The 15798-nt window shown below is 39.4% G+C and overlaps 1 protein-coding gene across 4 annotated transcripts in view; it reads right to left on the bottom strand.

The window, feature by feature from the left end:
* Window positions 1–1450: 1450 nt before the first annotated feature.
* Window positions 1451–15798, bottom strand: part of alkbh1 (alkB homolog 1, histone H2A dioxygenase) — a 65518-nt gene continuing 51170 nt past the window's right edge. For all 4 annotated transcript variants that reach the window (XM_069916031.1, XM_069916028.1, XM_069916029.1 and 1 more), the window contains 3 exons: window positions 15105–15195; window positions 5204–5397; window positions 1451–2718 (listed from right to left, as the gene is read on the bottom strand). In XM_069916031.1, coding sequence (XP_069772132.1) covers window positions 2298–2718; window positions 5204–5397; window positions 15105–15195 — 706 coding nt within the window. In that variant the 3' untranslated portion in view covers window positions 1451–2297. The remainder of the gene's footprint in view (window positions 2719–5203; window positions 5398–15104; window positions 15196–15798) is intronic.

The following is a 15798-nucleotide window of genomic DNA, read 5'->3' as shown; positions in this document are numbered from 1 at the left end:
CGTGGACTTTTTACCCCCTCCATAAATCTTCGTCCGCGAAGCCATGCCAAAGAAGAATATAAAGAAATGGAATTTCTTTTGGTTTGACTATATGGGAGGGCAAAAGGTACGTCATTCTTTTCTCACTTTCGTGAACAATGTCTTTGTACAGAAGAAAATTCAGAGATTGGGGATTCAGGATCTAATGATGTGCTTTGCTAAACTCCGAATTGAATTTTGTTTTACTCTACTTGAAGGTCTTCTGTAGGGGAACAATTCACACAAAGTGTGGTAAACGAGTGCTATTCTGTCTCTTAAAAAGAATTAGATTTCAGTTTAATCTAATCTTGTAGCAGGGATTGACAGGATTTCACAAGACAAGAGTACTATGGAATATGGTGCTGAGGAAGTTTGATAAAATTCATATCAAGATCTCATTGAATGGTGGAATGGCCTACTCATTTTGGTGTCACACAGAACCACAAACAAAGCAGGATGCTTCCTCGACAATGTAAAAAGAATTTCACGAAGCCAGATGGAAACACATTCTCAGAATTATTAGAATATATAACATTTGAAGAAGAATGGAAATTAAATATTGCATGGTCAGCATTTAAATGTCATGAGTACACTTCTATAATAACTGCACACAACCTGTTCAGATTACTCGAAGGGAGTGAGGATCAACTTCCAAAACAGCAAGGTGTCAAGACCTCCAATAAATTTTCTTTAAAAAAAATTAGACATACAGCATGGTAATAGGCCCTTCCGGCCCACAAGCCCGTGCTGCCCAATGACACCCAAATCACTACGACCCCCGTTTCTTTTGAAGGGTGGAAGGAAGCCACGGCACCCAGAGGAAACCCCCACAGATATGGGGAGAATGTTCAAGTTCCTTACAGACAGCACCAAACCATCTAAGTACTAATAGAACCACCTAAGCACTAAAACATCATCCGTGACAGAGTCACAATAACAGAACCTTTATAAAATAGGCACTGTATTCCATATAACCATATAACCGTTTACAGCACGGAAACAGGCCATGTCGGCCCTTCAAGTCCGTACCGGTTCACTTGAACAACTCCACTAACTCCTCCGCAAACTCCTGAGGAAGTAGAGGCTTTCTTCATGATGCCGTTGGTGTGTCATAAAGATAAAAAATGAAAAATGGGAAAAGCTATGCTCCGGAACTCCTCCGATATTTCTGGCCACTCATATGACCAAGGTGGATTACCTCATATTTCCCCGCAATGTACATTGGCAATTGGCAAAATACTGAGAGGATAAATAACCAGCCATTTAATCACTATTGCTTTGCTTTATAGTCCTCTTTTCCATATTTAGTATGTATTTTGAATGCTTGAAAGGATTCCTGTACCTCAGAAGATGTACCTTAAAGACCCATTGATCAATTCCGATAGTATGCTTTGCATTTAATTAAAGTATTTTAGGCAACTGAGGTCAATAGTCATATATTAATACTTTTTATTATTCAGATGGTATAAAATTGAAACTCCCATCAGATTCGATCATGTAATTGCTATTGGGCTTTTGTTTTAACATGTCATTTTATCAAAGTCACTACCTGATACAGCACAGTTCCTAGTTAACCATTACAACTGGGTGGAGAAATGTGGATAGAAAACTCTCTGAAAACAGGCATAGGCAGGGAAACTGCAAAATGAACATACAGTCCAACTCCGATTATCCTAAATAGTCAGGACCAGACCTATTTCGGATAAAGGATATTTTTGGAGAACTGGTCATTTTTAAAAACAGCCCAGTAGCAACAGCAAATCACTTGTAACCGTGTTTAAACAACAACAAGCAACAAGGGACAGCTTTTTAAGCATGAGATAGTGTTTAATTCTCACCAAAAAACCTGAACAAAATAAGATCAATCCAATACCAAAACTTTGAAATTCTACTCCGACGTTTTGCAAAAATTCCAAATTTTTTTTCAACCTGTGATGTCAGTTCAGCTCCAAAAAAAAAAATTCGGATAACTGAGGATTTCTGATTTTTCTGAAATTCTCAATTATCTGAAATTTTTTTTGTAGCCAAACAGATGTCACTTCTGGGTCCAAAAGATTTTTGGATAACTGAGGATTTTGGATAATCCGATTTTGGATAATTGGAATTGTACTGTAGTTGGAGATTTCAGAAATCATTCATGGCTGACGTACGATTGGAGAAATCCTTTGATATAAACTCATCAGATTTTACGGCCTAAAATGTGAGAAGAAATATTGTGAATGAGAGAGTTAAAGCAGCTCTGCCTCCATACCATAAAATCTCCAGGAATGGTCGAAGAACTATGGAGAATCAGCCACATTAGACATGACTGATTTCTGTTCACTTTTCTCCATGCAGTAATCTTGATGATAAGAGGATAGCTGAAAGTCTTCTATCTTTTCATAGTCTGACTCAACTGGGAAACTTTGTCCAACTCCCAACACCTGCCTTACAGACACACTCACCCTGGAGGTCTCCAGGTATTTAGCACAGATTTCCCAATCGTCTTTTTCGCTGTGCTGGTTGTTGCTGGTTGATGTGTGTTCCAAACAGCTGGGGAGTAGCCCTCCTTCCAGATTAGGGATGACCCGGGGCACTGCATGGTACAGAAGACGACTGCTGCCCGACATTATCATGATGTCACCGCTGTGCAAGAACATGGGAAGGGGAGGGTCCTGCTTCTTCTGGCCTCCGAGAAGAAACACAGCTGATTGACCAAAGCTGGGGAGAGAGAGAGAAACAGCACAGACATGACTTAACTGATGCTGATCACATGCCAGGGTGTCTGCAGATCATTAAATAATGGAGATGTGGGGTGTTATTGCTGCCCATTGTATGATGCCATCTGGCATTAGATAAAAGTAACCTAGCTGAGGCCAAGGGCTCAAGTCAGACTTAACAGTGTGGACATGTCTAAGCTCATTTTTATGTAGAGTGAATAATGGAGGACAGCCAAGAGAGCACAACCAATTAAGTGGGTGGGATATAATGTTAGCTGCAAAGGTGGAAGTGAATGGCCTAGGTAATGGAGAAGATAGAAAATCCAGAATTTACTCAAGGTTCAAAGACAACACTGAGGTCACAAACTCTTTTTCATCACAATAAAAAATTTAGTAGGGGAAAGGATCCAGCAGACATATTGGGGAAATGGCATTCAACAATCATTCACAAACAAACCCAAAAAATCTCAGAAACCTAAATATCATGGTCTTGAAATAAACAGCATGTACCATTATTCTTCAGTATTTACTGTCATGTTACATTGAAAAACTGGCCTTAGACTTTGGATTTTCATTTTGCATTCAGAATGGAAATATACTTCCAGTATGATCATATTACACAGTTTGGTTTCTCATGAAACAACTGTAACCTTCAGATCCAGCATTTCCACAGTAGTGGTTAATACTAGAATCCCGAAGGTATTAAAGCTTTAAGATAAATATTTTAATAGAATGTAGGTACCTATCCATGATCTTCCCCCATCCAAATACCCTTCCAGGAAATAGCTATAGCAAAGATTCTCCTGTTAAAATTTGTGCAACACCTACTCCCTTCAGAGATGCACCACCAGAAATCTGAGATTGTCAACCAATAACTGATAGAAATTGTGCAATAATGGGAGAAAATTTAAATTTAGAAATAAATGACCAGCATTTTTCAAACTGGTAGAATTATGTTAATATATTGTAAATTTTCTTCCAACCATTCCCTGCAGTCTGAGTCACAAAATAAAGATGATGTATTTTGCAAATGTTGTTGAGAAAGAATTTAGATAATCTGTTCTACTGAAGTTAGTGTATACAAAACCTTTCTCCTTTCAGATTTCAAATCTAAGTTCATTATGATGTACAGCAAAGGCATTCAGTCTTTAAGCAATAGGCCATTTTGTCTGGAGACATAAAAGGCTGCAGATGCTGGAATCTGGAGCAAAAAACTGTTGGAGGAACTCAACTAGTCAAACAGCACCTACGGCAGCAAAGGGATGGGTTGTGACCTTACATTAGGACTGAAGATAGCCAGTATAAAGAAGCAACAGGAGGTTTGAGAGGTGATAGGTGGAACCAGGTGAAATGGGGGATGGTGGAACCAGGTTGGGGGAAGTGAAGATTAGAGACAAGAGGCTGGGGATTCATAGATAGAGAGAAGAGTGGCAGGTTCTCATCTGGTCTGAAGGAAAGCAAGCTGAAAAGTTGAAACTAATTGACTAGATTGAAGCGCCAATCACAGAGGAACAAGATATTCAGTGAACAATTCTGGCAATCCTTAGCTTAAGCCATGAAGGCAAAACTACTGGAATCAAAGAATGAAACATAAGTGCTGTGCCAACTCTTGGAAAGGTCCAAATCAGAAAATTCTGAAAACATGCACAGTAAATCAGGAAAGAGAAAGAGAGTTAACGTTTCAAGTTTGAGACCCAGTTCCAATGAAACATCTTGAATATGAATCTTTAATTCTTCCCCCCCCCCTTTTAAACAGATAGTACCTGATTTGCTATGTTTTCAGCATTTTCTATTTTATTTCAGTTTTTCAGCAGCTGCAGTTTTTAAATTTCATTGCAATGTGTAATGAAATTACACTGTACGCTCCTATCTAATTCAGCCCAATTTAAAAAAAAACAGTAAAATTTCCCTTATGCATTTACCAATTCTATTTCAAAATATACCATCCCTTTCAGCTAATACTGATTATAAATAAATGTAAAATAAATTCCTCTACATTTCTTTTGACAGTTACTTAAACCATCATTTTCTGATTACTGACCTTTCTGTCATTCAAAACATTACCTGATCTAAGCCATGAAGGTCAATAGAGGCATTAAAAAAGTGGTTAAAAAGTAGCATTTTGTTCACGGACTGCAGGCTGTTGGAGACTGGTTCATGGGAAAATGTATTGGAACCAGGATTCGAGAGGGTGCTGAAGGCAAGAAGAGCTCCCTAAAGGCCTCAGGCACAGCTTCCTGATTGTATTGGAGATTTGGACCAAGGAATCTGCAGCTGTGGGTGCACTGGAGGTGAATCCACAGACACTCCGTGTCTCTGAGGGGACTTCCTTTGGCTTCTCTTTCTTTTATTGTTAAGGGTGTCGGGCAGTGCTCATGGTGACTCTTCGTTTGCCTTATGGCAAGCAAAAGTTGTAGTGTATCATGTATATTACATTTTTATGTATTATTATGTGACAATAAAAAAAACCTTGAATCTTCCTTTACCTGAACGACAAGAGGGGTTTGGAGTAGTCCATCTCAGATTCATCCACATGAATACCCAGTGAAGAGTCAAAATGATAATAATTCAATATCCCTGCTTCTGCCTTAAATTGGTGGAAACCACATGCTGCTGTGACCTGCTCTGACAGATATGCGAGGTCCACAGGAAATGCTGTGAAACGATCGGGTGAATATTTCTGCAAATGAAAAGACCAAAAGGTAGTCAACTGCATCCATGTCACCTCTTGCCTACATACTGACCATCCATCATGCCCCAGACCCACTCTCTGCTCTCCTCACATCAGGGAGAAGGTTCAAGTGTGTGAAAGCAGGCAGCAACAGGCTTAAATACAGTTTTTCTCAAATTCTGGAATTCATCCCACATAGGGTGAACAAGATCACTTAATTGGTACTACATAAGACAGTACAGGACAAGAAAAGGGCCTCTGGACTAAATGTCCGTGCCTTGCATGATTTCCAAATCAAACAAAAACCTTGCTACCTGCACCTGGTTGAAACTTCTCCACCACATTCATATTTATGTGCTTATCTAGAAACTTTCCGAATGGCACCATTTTATCTGCCTGTTCCAGGCACCTAGCACTCTCTATGTAAAATATTTGCCCCATGGAAATGATTCTGACAGTCCATCCTATCAATGCCTGAGAAAACAACCCACTCACTTCTCTTTCCATTCAGAGTTATCCCCTCACCCTATTACTGCCCAACTTTTTTTCTCTTCTGCTGTCCCAACTATGATCTCTAGCCTGTGCTCCTCCCCTGGCCCCTGCCCTCGCCACCCCACTATTTTATTCAGGTGCCTGTCTGTTTTTTTGGCTTCTTTTTCCCTTCATGAATAAAGTTATATTAGCTGCTCTCCAGTCCTTTGGATCTCTTCCGTCTCTAAGGAGGATGCAAATGTCTTTATCACAGACCAGTAATCTCATCACTTGCCTTTTTCCATAACCAGCGATGTATCCCATCAGGCCTGGGGATCTGACCTTCATTAATGCTCCTCAATAACCCAACACCACTTCTTTCTTGATCTCAAAATGCCCTCACACATGAGAATTCTCCACATTATGCTTCGTATCAATGTCCACGTCCCTCTTCTTGGTAAATACTGATGCAAAGTACTCAATCAGTATTTCACCCACTTTCTCGGATCCCAAGCAGAAATTCCCTGCTTTGTTCTTGAGTAGTCCTATCCTCTATCTAGTCATCAAGGACAAGAAAAAGTGATCAATTTTGCCAAAATATTCTCCCACTCAAATTCTGATCACCTGGCCAGACATTTGACAAAGAAGTTCTAATATGGTCCATTCATGGTAGGTTCATCTATAAGATGCTTCAAATAACTCTCCTTGACCCACTTAAGAAATTCTGTCCCATCTTAGCCAGTGGCACAAAAGACATCCTGGTCAATAATAGGGAAATTCAAGTCTCCTACTACATCAACCCTGTTGCTTTTGCATCTTTCCATAATCTATCTACATATTGGTTCTACTACTTTCCAGCTGCTATAGGGATCCTATTGTATAGCCCTATCAGAGTGATGGCACCTTTCTTTTTTCTGATCTCTACCCACATTGCCTCAGCAGTTGAAGTCTCCATTAGGTCCTATCTGAGTGCAGCTGTGAGACTCTCTCTGATTAGCAATGCCATGTCTCCACTTCTTCTACCTCCTTTTCCATCCTGTTTAAAACAACAAAATCCAGACGCATTGAGCTGCCAATCTTGTCCCTCTTGTAGCCACATCTCCATAATGGCCACATCATAATTTAAGTACTGATCCAGGCTCTGTTTATCTGCTTTCCCCACAATACTCCTTGCATTAAAAAAATACATCAGCCCATTAGTCTCACTGTGACTATTCATCTGTCCTTTCCTTTCAGGCTTGCTTTCCCCAGGATCTGCTATTCCCTCAACTCCTCCACTTGCTGCCATGTTTCTCATGTTCCCACCCTGCTGCCAATGTGGTTTAAATCTTGCCAAGTAGCAAAGCAAACCTTTGTGTGAGGATATTAGTCTTTCTTTAATTGTAAAACTATACTCTGCAAATTATGCTGTTCTGCTCGATATGGCTGTATGAATGATAGAGCTAACCTATTAAACTGCTTGCAGAAGAACCCTTCTCATTGTACTAGAAAAATTAGCTTAAACTTAAACATGGCAAAGACCTCTTTAAAGAACACAAACGCTAGTCACTGAAAGACACACTTATTAATGGTTTCACATTTAACTGGTGTTCGATGTGTGAGAGTTCACAAGTTTCATTATATTCTTAACTTTGACTTAATGTTGAAAGGCACTTATAACACTGACAAGATCCTAATAGATCACCTTCATAAATTCCTGGAATCAGTAGAAATATTTGACCTTGTAGTTGAAGAGGGAATTTGAGTAATTATGACTGCAACTGAAAGAGTAATATTGTACTTTTCTTTCCTTATAATTCTGAACATATTTATTTTCACAAGTATATCCAGCTACCACTGAATCACGTCATTGATCCGGCAAAGGCAGTGAGTTGAAAGCTCCAGAAATATGTTTTAATGTGAGGATGGATATGTGTATACATATTTTCTAAGTCAGTTTGGTGTGCAAATTGAGGATGAAAATTAAACAAACCTTTGTCGATTTTGCCTTTATTAATTCAAGGAGTTGCTGCTGAGGTAACCTCTTGTATATTGTTGCAGGGCATGTTATAGATTGTAGAAGCAGCAACTCTCACACTTGTTAATGCATTGAAATGCAGGGTGGTACAAATCCAGGGATCCAGGTGTGATTCTAATTGTGGGTGCTGTCTCTATCGAGTGAAACACGAAACTGCAGATACTATAAATGTAGTAAAAAGACAGGAATGCTGGAGGATCTCAGCCGGTCTTGCAACGCCAACAGGAGGTAAAGATATATAACTGATGTTTTAGGACTGAGCCACTCTTCAAGGTACAGGTAAAAAGCAGGCAGGTCCCTGAATTAAAAGGCTGGGGAGAAGGGAAGAAAGGGCATGGAGAGAAATATAGACAAACTGACAATAAATGTTAATTGGATATGGAGAGGAATATATGAGAGAGAAAAGGTGATAATTAAGTGCATAAAGGGGTGTTTTTGGCATTATAAACACACCTGTCTGCTTTTTATTCATATCTTGAAGAGGGGATCAGTCCCGAAACATCAGTTATATATCTTTACCTCCTGTGGACACTGCAAGACCGGCTGAGATCCTCCAGCATTTCTGTGTTTTTATTACATTTACAGCATCTGCAAACTTTTATAATTCACTTGATACTGACAGCATCTACGATCAGAATTACACTTGGATCCCTGGGTTCACACTGCTGTATCAACATGCCACCCTGCATTTCAATGCAATAAAAAGTGGGAGTACTGCTGCTTCGACAATCTACAACATGGTGCTCAATGAAGCAATCTTCTAGTCTGTGCCCAGTCTCACCAATTTAGAAGAGACCACAATGGAAGTACTGGATGCAGTAGATAACCACCCCCACCCGCAGATTCACAAGTAAAATGTTGATTCACTTGGAAGGATTGTTTGGGGTCGCGAATGGTGGTGAGGGAGGAGGTGTGGACACAAGTGGAGCATTTTCTGTGGTCACATGGGTAGGTGCCAAGGGATTGATTAGTGGGGAGAGAGGAGTGGACGTGGGAGTCACAGAGGGAGCATCCCTATGGAAGGCAGAGAAAAGGAGAAGAGGGAAATATGTGTCTGGTGGTGTGATCATGTAGGAGGTGTCAGAAAAGAGGTGGTTTTTATTGCTGTTTGTGTAGTTTGTACATTCCCCACATTACCACAAGGATGTCTAAAAGGCCAGTTGTAAATTATTATAAATTAACCCTTTGTTCAGATGAGTGGCAAAAGAATCAAATGGGAGTTCATAAGTATGTGAGAAAGAAGTTGTAATGATAACAGGGAAATAGGAGAATGGTACAGATAGTGTCAGCATTAACCCAATGAACTGAATAGTCTTCATTTTGCTTTAATTAAAATGTAAGTGTTGCTGTAAACATGTGCATTTATTCCAAAATTGACCATTTGGTGAACTTTAATTGACAAAATAATGCCCGAATTATTGGACTAAAGCAGTAGTTCTCAACCTTTTTCACCCTAGGCCCACTTTAATTTTTCAAAAAAACATATGCTCCACCATTAGCAGAAAAAAGTTATATATTCAAAAGAAGTTTTAATTAAATAATTTACTGCAAGTGTATTTCAATGTAATTAAGGTCGGGATTACACTGGAACACATATTTCATATTCAACTACTACTTCAATGTCAACCATCTCAAACACATTCAACAATTGTCGTCACTTCAGTGGGAACCTCGCCCCTGATGCTGGCTGCAGAATTTTTTGATTTGAGGGATTAATTTTGTTAGTTTCAACCTTAAATCTCCACATTTTGTAATTTGCAGTCGGTTCCTCTTAGGAAATAACTAACAGCACTGAAGCCACATTCTACTAAATAAGATGATGGAAAATGTACCAATAGTTCCCTTGCTAAAGTAGTCAAGTTTGGGGTTTTTTTTGACCTTGTTAAGACGGCCACATCATGGTACCTTTCACTTTGAACAGAGTTTCCACAGATTCATCATGTTACAACTCAGATAACTCCTCTTGGTTTTGCACTGGAACTTCAGCTAAGTCCACCAGCAATGGGCTGAGTTAACCAAGAGGTAAAATCCACTGACTTTAAATCACAAAATCTATCATTGAAGCCAGTAACCAACATTTTCAAATGGTCAACAATGACATTTGTAGCGGCATTAGTTACCTCACACTCATTCAACCAATAGAGTTGACTGAAATTTCTTGCAGAGATATTCCTTTGGCATAATTCTAGACATGGCATGAATCTAAATATTTTTGTTTTTGCATCAGCAAGCATCATATATGCTACTTGGAGTTGCTTATTCAATGTACTTAGTTTCTCAAAAATGTCCGTCAAGTAACTCACATAAGCTTTGCCATCTGTTGTTAGCAAGAGCTTAATTTCAGGTTTGTTCTTCAAAAACTCGTTGAGATCAAACAGATCCATAAACCTTTTGAAGCAGTTTTCCTTTGACAACCACCTTTCTTCAGTGTGAAGCAATAATCTCACATGTTCTGCATTTTTTATCTTCACAAAACTGCTTAAGCAGACGTTCACATTTGGCATTAGCTTTGATGGCATCGATACACTTGATCACAGAATGCAGTATCTCGTGTAGAACAAGGGAAACTTTCTTGGCAACCAAGTTTTCCCAGTGGAAAATACAATGCACAACCAACAGGTTTAGACTTTCATCCTTCATTAATTTTAAACATCCTGTTTTTTAACCCATCATAGCAGGTGCACCATCTGCAGCACAAGATACAATGTTTCCTTTTGGTATTTCATTTTCATCCAAATATTTTTTGAGCTTGCTGTAGAATCAACTGCAGTAGTGGTTGTTTCTAATCATTCACAAAACAACATGGCTGCTTGAAACTCTTTCTCATCAATATATCCCATGTATGCCAATAACAGAGCCTCACTGTCCCATATAGTAGAATCATCCAGTTGTGATTTCAACTTCTCAATAAACTGTTTTTCACCCATGTCATCTATTCTGTTGCAGACAGTATTATTACTCAATGGCATTGCATGGACATCTTTGTCATCCTTTTGCAGAACTGTTTTGAGAAACAATGATATTACAGGTTTAATCTTTTCCTCCAAAATCGTATGATTTTTCCCATGTTTTGCTATTAGCAGAGAAATTTCAGGGCTGCAGTTTGTGCAGCGAATAATGAAGTGATTTTTTAATCTATTTTCAAACTTCTTTTTCAGTGATTTAAAATATTCCAATTTAGAATTGACATGGTTAGGATGTTTTACCCTCAAATGAGCTTCAAAAAGGCCTGCTTTCATTGATTTATTTATCAAAGTTTGTAGGGTTAATGGGCAAAAAGGTGGTTGTTCATCGTGTTCAGCAGATATAAACCCAAATTTCAAGAACTCCATTGAATATTGACGAACCTTTTGCTTGCTTGGTCTGCTCATTTTGAATATACAACAGTGCGAGTTCCCGGAAACAGATTAATACAACAGCGCAATCTCTCTGAAACAGATTAATCAATATTTTATTTTGACTTAGAATTGAAAAATGTAATAAAAGTAATGATCGAATCAAAGGAAGGATACTGACCTGAAGAAAACATGAAAAATAAACACTAGCGTGGTTTCTGACATTTTTTCTCGCAGGGGGGGGGGGGCATCGCCTTGTGCTTTACTTTCAGGGGTCCTTTCTTTTGCGATTTTGGCGTCCCCCTCAGGCTGGTGCCTGGGGCCGACCCCACCCCCCCAATCAATATTGTGCTAGTGCACAAAGGTACATACAGATACAGGTCTCACTCACTACTGAACTGAAAAAAATAAAAGGGGTCTGGACGGAGACATGATTGTTGAGATCATTTGGAATCCTCATCTCCAATGAGATAATTTGGAATGGATTATAATAAGACCGGGTCAGAAAAAATATAATTATAATGTTAACCAAGGATAACAACAGTTAAAATAAGAGAAACAACGGAGAAATAACAGAGAAACATCAGAAGAGCAAAAACACGTTATGAAAATAAAAAGAACAAAGTGATTTTATTTGGAAGTTACCACAACTGTACTGAGTGTGTTGCCAAGTCACATCTTTCTCACCAATATAACAAGTTTATTTTTTCTAACCAACCTTTTAATTATTTCCCAAAATATTCCTATGCCCCATTAAAATATTCTTAAGTCCCACACCCCACCTTAAGAATCTATTGTTGTATGTCCATCCCTGGTTTAATTTCAAAAGATGCATCACTTGGTACTTGTTTGAGTTAAGATCTGATGGCTATGCCCTTACTCACTTTCTTAGTTGATCCATAATCCCTTAGAACCTTCTCCATTGTCCACCATACAACCAATTTCAATGGCATCTACAAACTTATTGACCCTGCCATTGACATTCTTATCCAAATAGAAACATAGAAACATAGAAGATAGGAGCAGGAGTAGGTCATTCGACCCTTCGAGCCTGCTCCACCATTCAACGAGATCATGGCTGATCTTAAAGTTCAGTACCCCGTCCCCGCCTTCTCTCCGTAACCTTTAATACCCTTATACTGAAGAAATAGATCTAATTCCCTCTTAAATAGATTTAATGAACCTGCCTCTACTGCCCTCTGTGGCAATGAATTCCACAGATTCACCACCCTCTGGGTAAAGAAATTCCTCCTCATCTCAGTCCTAAATGGTTTGCCTATTATCCTCAAACCATGGCCCCGGGTTCTGGATTTTCCCATCCTTGGAAACGTCCCATCTGCATCCATTCTGTCCAGTCCTGCCAGAATTTTATAGGTCTCTATGAGATCCCCTCTCAATCTTCTAAACTCCAGCGAGTACAATCCCAATTTGCGCAATCTTTCCTCATAAGTCATTCCTGCCATTCCAGGTATCAGCCTGGTGAATCGCCTCTGCACTCCCTCCATTGCAAGAACATCCTTCCTTAGATAAGGTGACCAAAACTGCACACAATACTCCAGGTGGGGTCTCACCAAGGCCCTGTACAGCTGCAGTAAGGTATCCTTGTTCCTATACTCAAACCCTCTTGATATGAAGGCCAACATACCATTTGCCTTTTTAACCGCCTGCTGTACCTGCATGCTCGCCTTCAGAGACTGGTGTACAAGTACCCCTAGGTCTCTCTGCACTTCCCCATCTCTTAATTTATTGCCATTCAAATAGTAATCTGCCCTCCAGTTTGTATTACCAAAGTGGATAACCTCACATTTATCCACATTGTAGTGCATTTGCCATTGATATATAAGAAACAAAGAACCAATCACTGATCCCTGCGACACACCATTGATCACAAGCCTCCAATCTGCATGCTAATTTTGTATTCAATTTGCTATATCAACTTGGATCCCTTCCAGATTAACCTGCATGTGGGACCTTATGAAAGACATTGCTAAAGCTCATGTAGACGTCTATCACCTTCAATCCTCTTGGTGACTTGCTCATCAAACTTAATGAAACTTGTGATATATAATAATTTGCCTGGAACAAAGCCCATATGCTAACTAATCCTACCTTTCCAAATGCTAATAAATCCAGTTCCTCAGCATCTTTTATATAGAACATTACACCACAGAATAGGCCATTCAGCCCAGAATGTTGTGCCAACCTATGTAAACCTACTCCAAATCTAACCCTTCGCTACCACACACCCCTATCTTCTTTTTTTTTACACCCCTGAATCTTTTAAATGTCTTTATTGTACCAGCTCTCCACCACAGTCGCCACCGATATCTCTTCCGATAACATTCCCACTATCGATGCAAAGCTTATTGATCTATAGTTCACTGGCTTATCCTACTAACCTTCTTAAATAAAAGCACAAAATTAACCATACTCCAGTCTTGTGGTACCTCACCTGTGGTTAACAAAGATATAAAATTCTCTGCTAAAGGCCTAGCAATCTCTTCTTTTGCTTCTCATAATATCCTTGGAGACACCTGGTCAGTCTCCAAGAATTTATTTACTTTGATGCGTTTCAAGATCTTGTCCTCCTTCGTCATGTTGATAGGTTCCAAGATATCACTGTTACCTCCCCTGAACTCACTCACCTCCTTCTTTATGACAAATGTTTATTTAAGACCTCTTCCATCTTCCATGGCTTAAAATGTACATTACCATCTGATGCTTAAGGGATCAACTCTCCTCCTAGCTACCCTTTTGCTCTTACTATATTTATAGAATATGTGCACTCTCTACGTTGTTTGAAGAGGGCACGCAAAATCATTGAGGACCCCTTCCATCTTTCAGCTGCTCCTGTCAGGGAAGCGATACAGGAGGATCAGAGCCAGCACCCCCAGGCTGAGGAACAGCTTCTTCCCACAGGGAGCAAGAATGTTGAACGACCAAAGGAACTGTTCGCACTAACTATCCAAGACTCTCATTTGCACAAAACAATTTTCATTTATTTATTTTTATAGATAAAATACTTGTCCTCATATGTATTATACGTCTATAAGTGTGTTATGTCTGGTTGTGTGTCTGCATGTTTTGTACTAAGGACCAGAGAACACTGTTTCATCAGGTTGTACTTGTACAATCAGATGACAATAAATATGACTTTTTAGAATCTTTTGGGGTTCTCTGTTATCCTGTATGCTATTGGTTCTCATGACCCCCTCTCTTTGACTTCCCAATTTCCTTCCAAAGTGAACTCTTACATCACTTAACACTTGTCAAGGGACACCACTTGAACCCAGCAGCCTTTACCTGACATGTGCCTCATTCTTTTTCCATAATCAGACTGTTAATACAGCTGGATACTAAGTATCTTGGATAACAGCGTGAAATACTAAAGTCTGTAGACACTATGATGGTAATAAAAACACAGAAATGCTGGAGGAACTCGGGCGGTCTCACAATATCCATAGAGAAAAAGGTATGAAGGGCTCAGGAATGAAATGTCAGTTATATATCTTTACCTCCTATGGGCGCTGTGAGGCCTGCTGAGTTCCTCCAACATTTCTATCTTCTTGGACCTCAGCAAAGGGTATTGCAAAAACTTTTGCAAAGGGACAGAAGAAAAATCCCGTATGACTGAGATTGCTGTTTAAGATTCGTGAGTAGGTGCAGTCACTGATCCAGGGCTATTAGTCAGTGAACGAAACGGATTCCCAGAGGTACTAGTTAGCTTTTGCTATCTGTCCACACTTCTGACAGGTTAGTGCAAAGCTGGTGAGAGGTTAGGAGAAGGTCATCAGTTTCTCCTTTTGACGGGGAGGAAATCACAAAATGCAACCCACTAAGAAGGATCTTAGCCTGAAAATAAATATGTACAGAATAAAAATATGAAAAGTTACCTTAGTTTCCCAGTTATAATGATAACCTAAAGTAACCCAACGTAGTTTCTCTAGCAAGCTTTTAGCCTCTCGTTTATGAGGTCCTTTTCGCCTAAAAAAAAACACAAAATGCCATTAAAAATTGTACTTTCATTTATTCTCCTGCTCTTTCATTCCTTTGGGTACACACTACTTATATCTAGTAACCTTGCTCGGAGGATTTCTGATCTAATAATATCAGTTTGGGACGGCATATCACTGAAGTACATCCTGACAGTCTTCAACCCCTTCATTGCTCATGAGATATGGTGGCTTCATATCCATATGGTTCTGTTACTGGCAGCATGGACAAGGATGGACTAGAAACCCACCCAAGCAAATAAAATGAGCACATAGTGACTGGCAGCTCAGGGATTTGAATTACACAACAGTGAGAGTAGAGGCCTCATGCTTCTGGCAGTCAGACACCATGAAACTGAAGGTTTTGAGTTGATGAGAATCATACTTTACCGATATTGCCTGCCTCTAATGTTGGAGTAGGACTATTTCAAAGTCCACGTGTATTGTTTTTGGTTCAAATAAAGAAAACTAAAAATGTAGAGGTATTTACCTCTATAAAATAATGGTAAGATAGCCTTGGAATAATGATTAGTTGTAGCTGGCTGCTACAAGCTATGGCTCTGTGAGCCTATAGCGCAGGAAAGGTTATATCTGT

The sequence above is a fragment of the Narcine bancroftii genome, chromosome 2 (assembly GCF_036971445.1).
Source record: "Narcine bancroftii isolate sNarBan1 chromosome 2, sNarBan1.hap1, whole genome shotgun sequence".
In the NCBI taxonomy this organism is placed as follows: domain Eukaryota; kingdom Metazoa; phylum Chordata; class Chondrichthyes; order Torpediniformes; family Narcinidae; genus Narcine; species Narcine bancroftii.
This window is presented reverse-complemented; position numbering and strand designations above follow the sequence as displayed.